Source organism: Aythya ferina (genome assembly GCF_964211825.1).
Source record: "Aythya ferina genome assembly, chromosome: 5".
Lineage (NCBI taxonomy): Eukaryota > Metazoa > Chordata > Aves > Anseriformes > Anatidae > Aythya > Aythya ferina.
In genome coordinates, this window is record NC_140301.1 from 4,903,724 (window position 1) to 4,920,752 (window position 17,029).

Consider the following 17,029-nt stretch of genomic DNA (forward strand, 5'->3'; position numbering starts at 1 on the left):
GAATTCATGAAAAAGAAATTTCAGCAATTACACTGAGAAATAATTACTACAAATCCAGACTGCACTGTTGGTCAGGGCTACAGGAAAACATAAGATATATTTTCTACAAAACAGTCTTCATGTTTGATACAGTGCTCCAAAAAACACTCAAAAGCTTATATGTGAATATAAATTTTATAAAATGGAAGCAAAAATAGAATTTAAAATGTTTTGGAAATCTTGCATATTTTAAGAAAAATTTAATTCACTGTCAAATCAGACACCATAGCTTTCTTGAGGATTCACTCATGCAGAACTCTGTCCAAGACTACCCCAGAAATGGATAGTGTTAAATTACCAGATTCAAGCAGTTGTGCCTCACTGTTCTCTTTCAGTCATTAGTGCACACACCCAAAATGCTCCTAGAAAACATCTCCTTCTATCTCTCTTGTGCTCTAATCCCAGCGACAAGTATCATTTGTGAGTGAAATTAGGTTTTGTTTACCCAATGCAACATTTCCTTAGGAAACAGACACGCTGACTCCCACCTATCCAAATATTGAGCCATTAAATGTATATACATCACATGAAATAGGAGTTTGGGGCTCTTTTTAATAAAGTAACAAATGTGAACAGAGAAGGAATAAGCAAGGGAAACATAATGCAAACTGACCTCTGTATTGGATATATTGGACAAAGCTATGGACATCAATCACTATCCTTCCCAAAATAGAGTATACTGTACAAAGACAGCATGTGACATTCGAGTCACAATGCCTATAAATATAGATAGTTTCAGTTGTAAACACCACCAATGGAAGCCAGAGAACTAACCTGTAACACAGTAGTCAGTGACCCACGAGTCACTCTCCTGTAAGACTGCTAGACCAATTCTGACCCTTTCACGATAACATCATTGCTTAAGTTACTTAAAGACTGACCTTTCTTATTTGATCTTCAAAGACCCTGCATGCTGAGAAAGACCATTGCGGGCTATTTCAGTAGGACAACTGCCTGATGCATGCAAGACTACGCTATTCCAGAGATTTATATTTGGAACAGAAACAGAAAACTTAAAACAGACTCTGTATAGTGATAAATGATGCTACTCTGCCTAGCTGTGGCTGCTGAAATAAAACTAGATATCTAAGCAACAGAAATGCATGCAGTGAGGGCGGGGGAGGACTCTGCAGAGAACTCCGCACACCCAAATATCTGGAAATTTAGAAAAGAGCCCTGAACCACTTTGTTTATTTAAATTCGTGATAACAAAAACTAGAATGAAAATTATTTCCTGATGCTAATTGTTATTTGAAAGAACAACACTGCAAAAGCTGGACATAAGCCTAACAAATACCTTAAAGAAATGTATTTGCATGCGTACACTGGCAAATGGCATGCAATCAAGTCACTTGCATGGGCAGTTGTGAGTTGCTGTGTTTTTTTTTTCCAGGTGAGCAGGTATTTAACTCAGCTCCATTGCTCCACAGACCTTTGAAAATCTGACCTATGTGTTTCATTTATAAACATATCAAATGAACAAGCAGACTTTTTTAACCACTGGAATTTGGGTACAAAGCATTCTGCCAAATGTTCCTCTGAGTTTCATGCAACCTCCCTGAAGTCAATGGCTTGTTTGGCTGGAATTCAAGGAAGAATCTGGACCGTTATCAATAACTGAAATCCTGATAAAGACACTCAGAAAAAGCAGTTTTACAAGTGAAGCACACTATGCAAGAGTAATTGTGAACAGGAACAATCCCACTTAGAAAAAAATAAATGATTCACTCTTTGTTACTTTTGTATTGGCTTCTATTGTTTGTATTAATAGATATAGCTTATAATTATATCTTGATTAACACTATTGTGTTCTAAATATAGAAGGTAAAGCAAGAAAACACCATTTTTATTTTTCTCTCTCAGCCAATTATCTTTTCTTCTCATCTATGTGCTTCCCAAACATGAATAGAAACAGTTTGTGTCAGTGGTACTTTTTTTTTTCCTGCTTTCATCCTTTTTTTTTTTTTTTTTTTTTTTTCCTGGCACTGATTCTTAGTGAACTGCCTTCCCACAACCAAGATGCTAGTCTTTCACTGGAGGGGGAGGGCTGCAGTTGTGCAGACACAGAGGAAGAGTATGTGCTCAGGTTATCCTTCATGAGAACAACGCCTTCTCGCTAAAATAAACAACTCCCAGTAACAGTCAGTGTAAAGACCAGTTCCTCACAGGACCACACCTCACTTTCTTATAATCAAGACTTTTTCCCTAATGACCTCATTTATTTATTTGAACTGTGTTGCTTCAAGTCTTTAAGTTAGGCTCTCAGTAATACGAACAGAAATTCCGCACAAAAGCCAAAAACATCAGCCAGTTAAATAAATTGATTTAGAATCTAATGGAAACTAAGGAGCAAGTATTTGACATCCCAAAAAAGATACACTTTCAGAAGTAGTTCTTTCGGACCTCTGCATGCCAGTTATCTAACTGGAAATTCATTCACTACAATGAAAATTAACTTAGTGACTTTGGAAGGCTACCACCCTGAACACTGAAAATATTTATTTTAAAATACATGTATATTTCTTTGGTAGATTAAAAGACCTCCCTGGTGCCTCTGCTTTACTTTATTTCCTTCTTGCAATCTGGTTTTCATGCTGTCACTGTCTAGCTGGTAGGATATTTTTCCTTACTGAGACCATTTAAGGTATACAAATACTACCACAAGTTAATATGAGGTTATTTGGTTGACAGTGATGTTAGCAGCTAGGAGCTACTACCTCGAGACGTTGGCTAGGCTGCTGGCTTGTGAGCCAAGAGAAGAGGAGTCTGCCTTCAGACCCGTCACAGCCTTGCTATCAGGCTCTGTACCTTCTTTGCTTCTTTTGTAAAATGACACTAATGTCTTTGCATAGAAGTTTGAATGCTGTTAAGTGTAAAGCACAACAAAATAGCAATCATTATTCATCTTCCACATTTGTATCTGCTTGTTTGTATTTTTGGCTATTCATGAAAAATGCGGGTGCATCAGCAAAGATTCAGTACTGAATCTTGCTGGAAGTTATCTAGTAATGGAGAGGAATACTGCAGATGTTAAAACCACCTAAGGAAAGGTTTCTAGGGATTAGAGACAGGAAGTTAGTTGAGGAAACTAACCGAATGATTGTCAACATGCAATTCTGGTGAGCTAAATCAGGCAAGTATTTTTACTACAGCCCCAGACAAGGTAGTTGAATGAGTTGAAAGTCCTTCCAAGCGTGAGTAAGAAAGGTTTTTACATAGATAAGAAAATGGTTAGGAGCAAGTTCACTCTGCAGTGAATATATGTACTAGGAAAATAGAGGAATAACATAAACCCTAGGGGGAAAAAACAAACAAACAAAAAAAAAAGAACTTTTTTTTTTTAATAACTGAAAGCTCATGAAAAAGCTTCTTGTGCCATCTAAAAGAATAAAGAATATTATTCTGCATTGTTAGAGATCCCACCTCTTTTAATTTTGATTCTCTAATAGCATTCAAGTAGTTTCTATTTAGAGACTAAGTAGCTATATTGTGCAATTAATGGACCAACTAGCATTCAATGCTTTCCACACTATTAAGAGACAATACAGCTTTAAATAGAATGTCATTTCAGACAAAATTTTGTTGCCTTTTGTTTATTACCATGGATTTTAACATGTTTCTGTAAAGCTGCATACCATATTTCTGCCACTGACTTTACTATAGGATTTCTTACCTGTCTAATATATTCACATGGTCTTCTACAAGTGACGTCCAACAGGCAAACCCAACAGATTTTGGTTTTGAATCAATTGCAGGAACCAATTATAACTTACTTAATAAAAAGGGCTAATCTTTCATCTGTTTGCATAATAAAAAAATGAACTATCTATCTGTCACCCTAGAGGAAATGTAAAACCCTAAGCTTCCATTTTCATTTAAAAAAATAAAAATAGTATCTTTTTTTTTCCCCATTAGTAAAGCTTTATTAATACAAAGCACATAATTCTTTGTTTCTACTTATTTGTAGTTTCAATTTAATGAAATTATCCCATTGAAGAGAAATTAAACTTAGGTACCTTGTGTACTTTTCAAAAATGTCTTATGAGCCCTTCTCACAGCACAAAAAACCCTCTCCCCTTTAATTTGTTGCTTAGTCAATAACAATGAATATCTTTTCAATAAGAAAATCCATGGAAAGGTTGATGGTTGAGTTAAAAAAAAAAAAAAAAAAATCACTTTAAAGATTTCTACAGTCTTTAATTGCCAAGAGAGCTCCACTTGTACCAGACTGCTGGTCCAACAAATCTTGGAAATACTGGAATGTCCTGTCTATATAAGCAATAAAATTCCCACTGATTTCAGTGAGTCCAGAATTTCCTCACGGGGCTTCTTTCTCCACAGAAATAACATGAATATGAAAAATACATTTTTTTCCCAATTGTGAGTACAAAATTCAGAAGAGTAATTACACAATGAGGCCCCTTTTATAACCTGAAAGCAATTTCTATGTATATTTATGCAATTGAGAAGAAGCAGTAGCAAGTACGAGTAACTCCATGTTTTCAAGATGTTTCTTCCTCTTCCTCTGGTCACAGAGATATATAGCTAATGCCAATGAACTAATGTTACTTAACTGGCGTTTCATGATATACATGATACTGTCATTCATGATACTGTCTATAACTGACAGTGATATAACCTATTTATTTGGCAAATATATCTGCCATCTCAAAGATAAACATTAAAAAACATGAAATCAACCTCTAGTTATGACTGTTATTTCTATTATTTTTCTGAACTTAAAAAAATAGTCATTCCCCTTCTTAAAAAAATGTGCAAACATTTAACATTTGATCTAGTGTGATACCTTTAATTTCTCCAAGGAGATCACTTGTGTTTAATTTTTCCATCTTCTCCTTCCAGTCTTTAGAAAGTAGCTTTTCCATGCAGGATGAATCTATTCAAAAAAAAAAAAAAAAAAAGGAACATCAACTATATTCTTACACATCAGGGAAAGAGGTGCCACCTTCATTTTAAAACTTCTCCTTGTTCTAGTTGGACCATAGTTTCAAAGAGAAATGAACTTGTAGCTAAACAGAGTTCTTATTTAACAGCATTTTAAATCTAAAGTAATTCCACTGAGGTTAATGGAGTTACTATGGATTTAACAAGGGTCTAATTGAAAGAAAAACTTTGTTCAGGATTTATGCATGCTAACTGCCAATTTACATGCATAGATTGCCAATGTATATACAAATTCTGTCTTTTTCATTTGAGGATGATTGTACACTCGAAATTATACATGAAGATTTAGAAGCTTTTTCTGGAAATTTGGCACACAGTGACATCTGAAACCCATTTTTATACCCATGTCAATGCAAAAGTTATTCATATAATGTCTCCATGGAATTCATAAAAGCATTCTACATATTGGATGCTCACAGTATCAGAAATTTTCTTGGTATACTATAAACAACATGCAATGATTAGAAGATCTGCTTTCATAATCTGAAGTTCAGAATACATTTTCAATCTTTGTCCCAGTATGGGAGGCCTTCTCTAGGCAAAACTGTCACTGAAGTCATTATACTTAGGAGAAAGTAGAAAATTGGCTGTAGTAAGTTTCATACAATCAGACCCCGATTCCACTAGAAAATCAAATATTGAGCATAGCAGATTCTTCAATAAATCTAAAAGCTTTTTTTAGTTCCCAAATTAAACTAATTGACTCTGTAGTCTAAATACCTATACACAGTCTACACGTAACCTTCCAGATAAATTTCAAAAGCTGATTTTTAAGATGGGAATTTTTACGGCTGATGCCATGATTATGACTTTAGGAACCTTAATTCAGATTTATTAACAGTCAGCGAGAAAACTTTACACACAACTGAATACTTATTTTCTCTTCCCAGTTAGTAATCATACAATATCTATTAAACATCATGCATTTATTTTCATTGGTAGACTTGTCAACAAAGCCTTGGGAAAAAAAAAAAATCATTGGAATCATTTAAACCCAGTTTAGCAAAATATCAAAAATGTGACAAGTGCAACTCTATTCCTACAATGAATTTTTCAAATAGCCTACATTGTAAGACCACATATTACCCTGGGGTGCTGAGCACCTTGGCTCTCACCTGTATATGTTGGGCATTGCCACACACTTTAGCTTGTTAGAAACCCTGCCGTTTGCATGAAAAGAAGATCAATTTACCAAATGATTTACCAACTAATAACTTCCCAAATTTTGATGACATTTGCACTTTTACCACTCCAGTCATTTAAGAATCAACACCTGGGTGTACATGAAGGCAGAATTCAGCCTAACACATCTGTCGAATTATGGGTAGATTAAGGCCAAATTTTGGCTCAAATTCTCATGTCAGCAGTCTCATTAGAAGGATTCACACAAGTAACAATAAAAGGAGAAAGCCCAGATAAAGAATGGCAACAGAGAGCATCAATACAGCACATAACAGTGCCTACCACCTCAGAGGAGTCTAAAAAGACTCAGAGAGAGAAGCATTCGAAGAAATCATAAAAGGAGGAGTTAAAGATTCAGAGAAAAGTTCAAGGAAGAAAAAGCCAGTCACATTTTAGAATTCAAATAATTTCAGCGGAAAAAAAAAAAATCACATTAGCATCTTCCCTTGAAAAAACAAATGAACAAACAAACAAAAAAGGAAAACCAGTTGAAAGCATACCAAACTGTAGCTACCAGAAGATCAAAGATCAGGTTTTAATTGCAACACATTTTCACCGTGCAAGCCTCCGTGGAAAGACAACACAGCTCGTAAATGTTTTTGAAGTAACATTTCAGTAGAAAAGCTAATTTATTTACTAATTATATCTTTCTATGAAAGAGACAAAATTAAGGAGCTCTAAGTTGCAATAGGCAGTGTTAAAATACTTGTTATATAATAACAATTTACTTTTAACAATAACAGGCACTTATTACTTTTATGAGTTCTGGCCTGATAATAGAAGAATCAAGAAATAACCATCAATTATCAATAGAACATTATAATTTGTCCTTTTTTTGTGATATCATCATTAGTTTAAAAAGATGTTTCTGTGTTTCTCCCCTGCCAAAATTTCAGACCCCTCATCCCTGGGGGGAAAAAAAAAAAAAAAAAAAAATGATGATCATATTTAGAGTTTTATTCTGATGTTTGCTATAGGTTTTATATCCTACTGCTTTTTAACTGATGTATTTTCCTCAGTCCATACAGAGAAAGAAAAAAACTCAAATTTTAAAAGGAAACAATTACAGAATATCGTAAGAGATATCGTAAGAGTTGGTAAAATACTTTCCATGAAAGCACTTGCTTTATTTCTTCTCTTATTTTTCTTAAAAACATGCGTGTTATTACATTGCATAAGAGCAAACAGTATATTTCTAAAGACAGACAGAGGAAGAACTCTAACAGAAAAAAGGCCAGTCTGTGTGCCTTTTTTTGATATTATCACATTGCCAGTTACAATTTTTATCTCTATAAATGACTGAAAAAATCCTTAAGAATTTCTTTAAACACCCCTGTGCTACTCAAATTCTACGTTACATATCTGACCACGCAATTTAGAACTTCTGTATTTTGATATTGGGAACGAGAATACACAATGACCCTTTTAATAATACTGTAAAAACATTTCTTTTGAAATTCCAGTAAATTTTCAATTAGCGGGGTTAATCCGCAAAATTTTTAACATTTAAAATCGTGGTGTATGTTAAAGCTCTCTGGAGGTCCCTCGCATTAGGCACAAAACTAAATATAAAGGCTTACACTTGAAAGGCATGTTTCCCTTCAAGTTCTATATGCTGTGTTCACAAACACACATTTTGAAAAGGTTTGTGAGTAAGAAAGGGAATTTTTTCTTCTCTCTGTACTGAAAATTAATTTTTACATACATATAAAATCTACAAAGATGTCTTCTGACATCAGTGAAATGTCTTCATCCATATTGATTCATTTTCTGATTTGATTCATTATAGAAACAAAACATCGACTCAGAATCCAGCACTGAACATTGATGAAGCCCAAATTCACATCTGCACTGCATCACGCTCCCTGCACGGAGGCTCTGCTTCAGAACCATTATGAAACCTTGTGGATCCCAGCATTTGTGAAATTCAGGGGTATTCTTGTTAAAGATAATTATAAAAGAAGCAAAGAAAGAAATTAGCATTTATACATTTTTAGCTCTTCTCGCTGACTTTATAAACCACAGTTGGGTTTATGCTGCAAAGTAGCATATTTTGTACTGACAAATGTAGGATCAAACTCGTGCAGTTGCACTGGAGCAATTTATTGTATTAGCAACACATCGAGTCTCATCTTTATATTCTTCTGTCATGAACTACGAGAAAAACTCTTTCAAGGACAGCACGCAGGTTAAGTATAATTAGACTGAGATGACTAAATGAAACCTTGGGTATTATTTAATATAATGGCTTATTACATAATGTGCTGGCAATTTTAATTGTAAAGAAGTTTTAAGTACTGTGAAGATCTTGCTACACAAGAGAATTTTGCAAAGGTGAACGAGAAAAGGATGTTAAAAGATAAATAAGCAGAAAGGAAAAAAGCCTAGGTGTTAGATGAAAAGGATCTCTCCACAATGACAAAGCATCGATGAAAAGAATTAACATTTGTCCATTGGGTAATCAATCAGTCATGGAATGGATGGAATCCAGCTCTTTGTTGCACGACCGGTGATGAAGAACGAGTGTGTTAGCTATCACAGCCAAGCTCTCAAGTTCTTCCGACTAAATGAAAGTCATCTTGTTCCTATCAAGGATAGCTTTTGCCTCTTGTCTCTTCCTTATTCCCCCACACACTTTTTTTTTTTTTTTTTAATTTCAACAAGTTAGCAAACCCAGCTATGGGTTACATGAACACTGTATGACCTTACAATAGCCCGCACCTATCCTCACTGATTTGGGGGAGTTGTTCCTTTTTTTTTTTTTTTTTTTTTCTTTTTAATTCACTGAAGTAGCCTCTTATTACTTTCTTTGAAATACAGATAAGAAAAAAAAGCACTCGTGCCGTGTGTGTGTTTTTGTTTTTTATGGTAAAGTCATACATAAAAGAAAGCCTAAATGTGAGAGTGCAGCAGCAAAACTTCAAAGCACTGTCAGACATTATTATTTCAAATCAGCTTTGACTTTCTGAGACTTAATAAAACACTATAGTACAGACTGGCATATTTATAACACCTATACCAGTGATCAACTGAACTGTCTTATTCTTGCTACCGTGCACTGCCTTGTTATTTCTTTTATAATAAGCTTCTCTCAAAACATGTAACAATACTGCAAACTGATAATTATCAATGATACGAGTTCTAAAACATGACTTGTTTTGCATACAATTCCTTTTGAATATATACATTACTTTGTGACAGAAGACAAAAGCACATTGATTTATTAATAATGATTGCAAATGCATAGCAAGTTCATAAACAATACAGAAATATAATTCAATCAAAGGTATAGGTGACATTTTTCTACATGCACCTGAACTGTTACATATCAAGGAAAGAAGCACTGGAAAAGACAGGTAGGGGAATTAGAAGAGAAATCAGACATCCTACAAGAGAAATAGTTCTAAAACATGATCAGATCCTCAGTAGGAGGAGGAGAAGTTTCACGTCTGCATTTTAGAAGAACAATACTGAGATTTAGTGGCATCTTTGCCTCTACTTCAGAGCTTACAGTCTACAGTTACGATCTATTACAATTTAGTACTAATTGCTAAACATAAGAATCTATTTTCGCAAGCTTTGGGACTAGATAACAATATGCAAGTTCCTCCTTCTCTTACGTTCTATGTTCTCTAACAATTACATTGCTATTCTCTCATTACATTTATTTGCCTTTAGCTCCACAGGAGAAAATGTGTCCTTTGGATCAGCCTTTGTCAAATGAATTCATATGCCTCATTCAAGTCTAAATCATGAGAAAAACAGCACAAGTTACCCTGTCAGCATCTATGAAGATTTGTTAGAGAAAAAATGATGTTTTTTTTTTCTTTGAAAGAATGTTAAATGAGATTATGAACACCTAGGGATAGGCATCTCTGTGCTTACAAGGCCTACCTCAATGGATAACAGAAGAGATTTTATTTTTTCCCCAAACCAGATAAGCTTCAAATAAACATTACAGAGGCTAGCATTTTGTTGCCACACTCCCCCTTCTACCTTTGCCCATCTCTCCCCAAGCCTCAAACAAAATTGTGCATTTAAGTGCATGAACTTAAAGACCTGACATCTAAAATAATGACCACAAAAAAATAAACCATTGTAAAAGAAGGGTTTGTTTCACTGTTCCTCGGAGACAACTAAATCTAGCTCAAAGTAGAAAAATCTAAATAAAATCAGTACTTTACAAATATTCCTGAATAAAAGTCAAGCAAAATTTAGATTTACCCTAGCTGGTGTTTGTCACTTACAAGCAAACTAAAACACCAGGTCCTTTGGTGTTATTATTAGACTCATTCATAAAAGAAAGAAAGAAAAAAAAAAAAAAAAGTGAGCTATTCAGAAAATGAAGAACATTTTTTCAAATCTGATGATGAGTTTTTATATACCTCTGTAGATCAGTTGGGACCTTTGACTAACTGATCCATCTCTGAGTGCATAACAGCTTGATTGCATGTGCCTTTTGTGAAGGCACTGCCTGTCAGATATGTTTGAGCACAGATCGAAAGCACATAGCATAGATCTATATCGTAAAAATGTTTCCTAATTTTCACTCTTCATATTATGTATTTTAAAATTATATGCAAACTGTAACATTTTGATATTGAGGGGAAAATCAAAAGGTTAATTTAACTCCCTTTGAAAGAAGATTTTATTATCTTCTAGCAATTCAAAATGAAATTAAGGACTTTACATTTACATTCTTGATTTGAGAAATAAAAATATAATTTAACCATGACTATCAGAAACTTAACTGCAGGATGCTACTATCTATTCTTTTTTCATCCAAGGATGTAAAGTTTGTGTAATGTCACTAAAATAGATTCTTTGTTGCCATAGTTACTTTTTTTCTTCTTTCAAACACAAATTACCCTTTTCTGTTTCAAAAAAACTTTAAATAAAAGAAAAAGAGACAGCAACAATACAAAACTAATCAAAAATCAGCCTGAAGGCTCAACATCCATAGTTGTAATGTGCTGGCACTGTCTCTTGTTCATAAGCAGCTTGGCTTCAATCTTGCTGTCAGTGGAGAGGCAGGTCAGGGGAATCTCATCTCATCCTTCTCAATTTCCATACTGTTCTCCTAAGGTAATTAATTGTCGTGGTCTAACAGAAAATTAAAACACAAGGCATTTCAGACATGCTGCTAGCTAGTAAACTGATTTCTTTGGGCAACAGTAATTTGGTGAGTTTTGGTTTTGTTTGTTGTTTTTGTTTTGTTGTTGTTGTTCTTGTTGTTGTTGTTGTGGGGAGAATGTGTTTTTGTTTTTTTAAATGTACAATCACAACACAAACAAAAGCAACATGACATTTAGAACAACAACAACAACAACAAAACTGCTAGGCCTTTTTGCTACATCTATTGCAAATTACAAAGGATTTAACTCCTAAATATTATACCCTGTTCCTGCCATTAAGGAGCATGGTAATCGTGGCTCATTGCTTATTCCCTTCTCCTGTATTGGTTTGATCCCGTCCACTTCTTTGCCTATTTACACTGTGATGTCTCTGGCACAGATTGCTTATTGCACCAGGGTTTTGTTGAACATGCAACCCATTTCTGATCATGAATCACAACCTGGTCCTAATTCTCGATGCAACCTGTAGGCAGTACTGTAACTCCCCATCCTAAGAAAACAAAACCAAAAAGGGCACGTACTGCAAAGAAGACTTCCTCGATGTGATTAGAGGCAAAAGAGGGTCAGTCCTCAGCAGATGTTTTCTTGTAAAAGCAATAATGGAAATGCAATTGTGATCTGACTACCTAGCATTACAGTTTTGTTTAGGACAGGGAACCAAGAAAATCTGCCAACTGCTGTACATTTTTTCACAGTGACAAGATTTCCACAATATGATAAAATTAGAACTGTAAGAGCTTGGAGAGCTCTCTTAACTTTTAATTAAAACTCTCCAAGCTCACTAAATATAATTAGGCATTAAAATGTTCTGGTTTTCCTCTGAATTCATTTGCACTACTTGAATGGTCTAGATCTTGCATGAAACAACAGACATTCTAAACAGAAACACTGGAATTTAACTGGGAGTGATTTCCAGACCTGCTTTCTATGATGTGGCTAGTGGAAAAGCTGCAGAGTCTGAAGCTTGTACCAATCCTGCCTAAGATGGCTTGTTTCAACAGGAATTCTCCAGTGCAAAGAGCATTTGCATGGAGCGTTCTGCTCCGTGCAAAACTCCAGATAAAAAGAAGTTTGAATTTCATGCAAAGAACAACCCAAGATACAGTCCTGACCTTTATTTTTATTTATTTATTAAAAAGCAGAACCTTTAACCTTGCAAATGTTTTTGTTCTCTTAAAATAACTCATACAATGCTATATGCCACACTATTTTTAGAAAAGCAACAAGAGAAAGCATGCTTTTCCCATACAGCAGGGCACAGATATAAACATCAACACAGATGCTCTGTGAAACAGAGCTGGACTTCTCAAGCACTTGATCATTAAGGAATGCACCAACTGTTTTAGATAATCTCGTGCCAGCTCCAATTCTGCTCCACACTCCCCTTTGGGAGTGGCCAATCCTGTCCTGCTCCTAATTTTTCATTTTACTTACTCCTCCATTCTTCTTTCTTTTTTTTTTTTTTTTTTTTCCCAGAACAGAGGGAAAAAGACATTGTGTGCCAAGCAATGCAAGACTAGAATCACTTCCCCAAACAGAGCAAAACTTTCAGACAATTAACCCTCCCCTCTTCTTTCAGATAAATTACTAAGTATAAAATGCAATCTGTTTCCTTTGTTTACTCAATATGAACAATTTGTAAATGACTCAAGGATAAAATTCAGAAAACGTTGTGCTAAATTAGAACCATTATAAACATGCTAATGACTGCTCAACTAAAACATGAAGGATCCGTGTGAAGAAATATATTTAGTTCCTGTGAAATCCAGTTGTATTGCCTCAGAACTATTTGGTCACTTAATTGTATATGATTACTCCAGGAAAATGTTAATTTCATGAACACTGCGCTAGACGATACACTGTGTATGTCAAAGGGAGCTTTCTGAAATGTCAGTGTGATTGCTTGGATGCAGTGTTTTGGCGTATTAGTAGAAAAGAAATATCTTTTAAGTCTGTCAAAATTACATGTACATTTCATTCCTCCACTTAAAGTTTCCCTTCCATTATAAGCTATACTTTACTGTTAGATTGGCTGCATTCATTGAAGTATACATCGTTGCCTTATTTGCATTACAATGACAGTATACTGTATATTATACATAATCACCTATTCCCTAAATATGTGCACCTCTATTTATTTCCCAAGTGAACATATAATATTAGCAAGAGAGAGGCTCAAGCTTTCCACACAGCAATCAGGGATAGGCAGGAAAAGGGGAGAGCAATTTGCTTGCAATCCCTGGGCAAGAGATTACATAAACTGCCATATCAGAGGAGAATGATGCACTTACTTTGCTGTCTCTTACTATGCATTTATTAGAAAACTAACAAAACCAATAGGATTTCCAATATTTGTTATTTTGCAGAAGGAGGAAGTTTTGATTATTTTCCTGGCTTCCACATTTTCACATCCTTCTGTGTGGACTTTTTTCCTCAGAGTGGAAAAAAGAGATTGAGCTAGTATCTTAGCTAGAACTCATCAGCATAGCTCCATCAAAGTCTACCTAGTCTTAAATAGATGTGAAAGTTCTTCCAATAGTCAGTCTAACTATTCTTTCTCTTAATCTCATACCTCCACTCCTTGTTATGGTCCTTTTAAAACCCTAAACAATTCACTTGCATCTTTGGTATCCACTCTTCTCAAACACTTGTGAGTTGAAGTGACATTCTTCTCATTATTACTGAAACTATGGAGAATTTAATCTTCAAATCTTTCTTTGTTTAACTGCTCTGGAACAAGCCACATATCATGTGGCCTCTGGACTTACAGCGTCTTTCCTCTACCAAAGAATTTCCCTAGAACCTCAAGAAGTTGCAGACTGCGTGTCAGCTAATGTTCAATAGTACAGACACTGGACTCATCTCTATGACAGGCATGGGCTCAGATTCTCTTTTCTCAAACACTGTACAGGTATCCCAGTTTCTCATACCAAACTGAAACAAGCACAGGATCCCATCTCAACTCATGCGTGGCTTGGTAGCTCAAGAAGCCATTTTTTCCATTACATTTTCTCCTACCAAGTGCAATGCCAATTAAGCGTTGTATCTTCTAACAAAGCAGAAATTCTGTGAAATGGCTATGAAAATGTTAGTAAAAGTTTTGGGGAGTAAAAACATGTTAAATGAAAGGTACATGCAAATGAAGGTATTTGATCCTTCACACCAGGTTAGTTTCTGGTCAGGGGGAAGTGGAGTGGACTTTCTGAAAAGCAAGAAAAGAAGGTTTCTATTAAACTGATTAATGTTCCTCAGAAGATTTGTGACGCCAGATGATTTATGAACAAAACATGGATGATTCAAAAGACCTCTATTTTGTTCCCCCAAATCATGTTCTACTCATTACCCTAATAATGCAGTAATAAACATCTGTTTAATGATTTGAAGGCTTCTTAATACTGCATATAAAAATCTGAACTCAGCTCTTACATAAAATATTCTGAAATTAAAACAATTGTATAACAAAAAGAATTTTTCATGAGAAACCCTTAAGCGTTTTTGTATGTAAAAGTATAATACAAAGAAAGCAAAATAATATGCTCTTGATTTGAAATGACTTCAAACGAGGATGCAAAGGAATGAAAACAATAGCTAGAATCTCCTCTCTATTTACCATTCCTGAAGGTCTCTATGACAGATAATGTGGTCTTTCCTGGGACACTAAAATACACTGACAAAATCAATCCTATTGCTCCTTTATACTAATAAATTTTTGACTTAAACTATCACATTTTATATAAATATAAACAGAACATGCACAAGGCTTTCCTGAGTTAACCCCAGCAAGCAGAGCCTTAGAAGGTTTACAAACCTCACCAAGCTGCTTACCAGGGATATGTATTTCAGGAATAATAGCTGGTTTATTATAGATCTGTGAAAAGATTTAAGTAAATAGCACACTAATATCAAGAATATAATAATAAATCAAGAATAATATCTTAAAGTATTCATGTCCCTATACATACACAGCTCACAACTAGCCACTAATTTTTTCCTCATAAAAGACTATTATTAATTTTGTAAAGTCAAGCACTGAAAAGATATAGGAATACTAGAAATAAAGTGTTCCAGGAAATCCTGATTCATCCTGTGGACATATTATGATACATTCTTTAAATTAAAAAAAGAAATAAAATACATGCAAACAAGGGAATTTTTTTACAGGATTCTTGCTACATTCAGCACATGGGACAACCTCAGATGAAGGCATAAACTGGAACTGCAGAGCAAATGGGGCTGTTGTCCTCATGATCGCTGGCCACGTTTCATTGCAGAAGTTTGAAGAAATTAAATGAATGAGGGAGGGAACTGCAAAAGGAGAAATGATGGGTCGCAGATATGGCACTTCATTTTCTGGGAGCTCAATTTAAAAAAACTTGGGGTTGTATTTGAGGAATTGCTGAACATTCACAGCTGCAGCTGTGTCAATGTAAAGTCAGTGTAAAGATTGAGGCTATAATACATATAGCTATATATAAACTGCTACACTACGTCCTCTGGAAAAGAATTAGGACCTGAGCACCTCACACTAAACAGCCAATAAATCAACGATGGTTTTGAAGTCACACTCTGTCTTAGCTGCATACCTATGAAGCTGGTATACTCACTACACTCCTTTCCTCTTCACAAAGACTTTGAGAAGATAATTTATGTTTGCAATACATTTACAGAACATGCTGGGGGAAAAAAACTATTGTGTAACAATCGTCTTCAGAGCACAGCTTGAATAATAAGCAATGTACAGACACTAAGGCTTCGGATGGACCGGTAAGGATATAACAAACAACTGGATAGTTTCACATTCACTGAGGACCATCCCGTTAGTGAACTGGATGAATCCGAATTCTTTTGGAGGAAAAATGTTGTTTAATCCTGTATGAAAACTTACACTTATCTGCATAAAAACAAAAATGGTTTTCATTTAAAAACATTTTAAGTTCTGTTGAGTAACTAAAGGAGATTTTCACCAGTTATTGAGACATTCTGCAATATTAGAACATTTTTTCAACCTGTGCTTATAGGACTTTTAGCAATTACATTTAGTAGCCAGATTTGGAGACAATGGTGATTTGATTGCTACCAATCACATGGAATTAGAGAGTGAACAGGAACTGGACTTCAGTTTCTCCATGCCAGGCTTCAGCAATTAAAAGGGTGCACCCTGTCCTAAAATGGCCAAAGTGACACCACCCCTTTTGCTCTCCTGGCAGAACATATAATGACATCCCCCAAGTGCAGGCTGACAGATCCAGACAGCTTCCCCTGCTGGCTCTGAGCAAGTGATGCCATAGCATGATGCCATACGTGACCTGTTAACTCACTGAACATTTCTACACAGAAAATAATCTTTGCCTCTATAGGTGATGCACAAACTCATCACTATATGTATCTTTCCCAAATAGGTAGTACAGTAATACAATGGGTTTCTGAGCTGAGAAAATGGGGGGTCATTTGGGAACACCTGAGAGCAAATTTAATAATACTCGGGGAGTTCTCAACTAAAATCTGCTACCTGAATGGTTAAATAGATTTTCATTGTAATTAAATCTTCAAAGCCACGGAGAAAGGTAACCACAATAAGTACATGCTTCCTGTTCTGAGCTATTCTGTACATTTATATCCTATTCTGTAAATAAATGGCCTTCCTTTTCCAGAATTTTCCTCATTAACAAGCAAGAAATAGGCGATGGAGCTTGAGAATTATTCTGGAA

At 35.1% G+C, this 17,029-nt stretch overlaps 1 protein-coding gene across 22 annotated transcripts in view; it reads right to left on the reverse strand.

Annotated features, from left to right (window-relative positions):
• The window catches only part of SOX6 (SRY-box transcription factor 6), a 381,588-nt gene that overhangs the window by 172,412 nt on the left and 192,147 nt on the right, over positions 1 to 17,029 (reverse strand). For all 22 annotated transcript variants that reach the window (XM_084521857.1, XM_084521855.1, XM_084521866.1 and 19 more), the window contains one exon: positions 4,847 to 4,936. In XM_084521857.1, the coding sequence (XP_084377983.1) occupies positions 4,847 to 4,936 (90 nt within the window). The remainder of the gene's footprint in view (positions 1 to 4,846; positions 4,937 to 17,029) is intronic.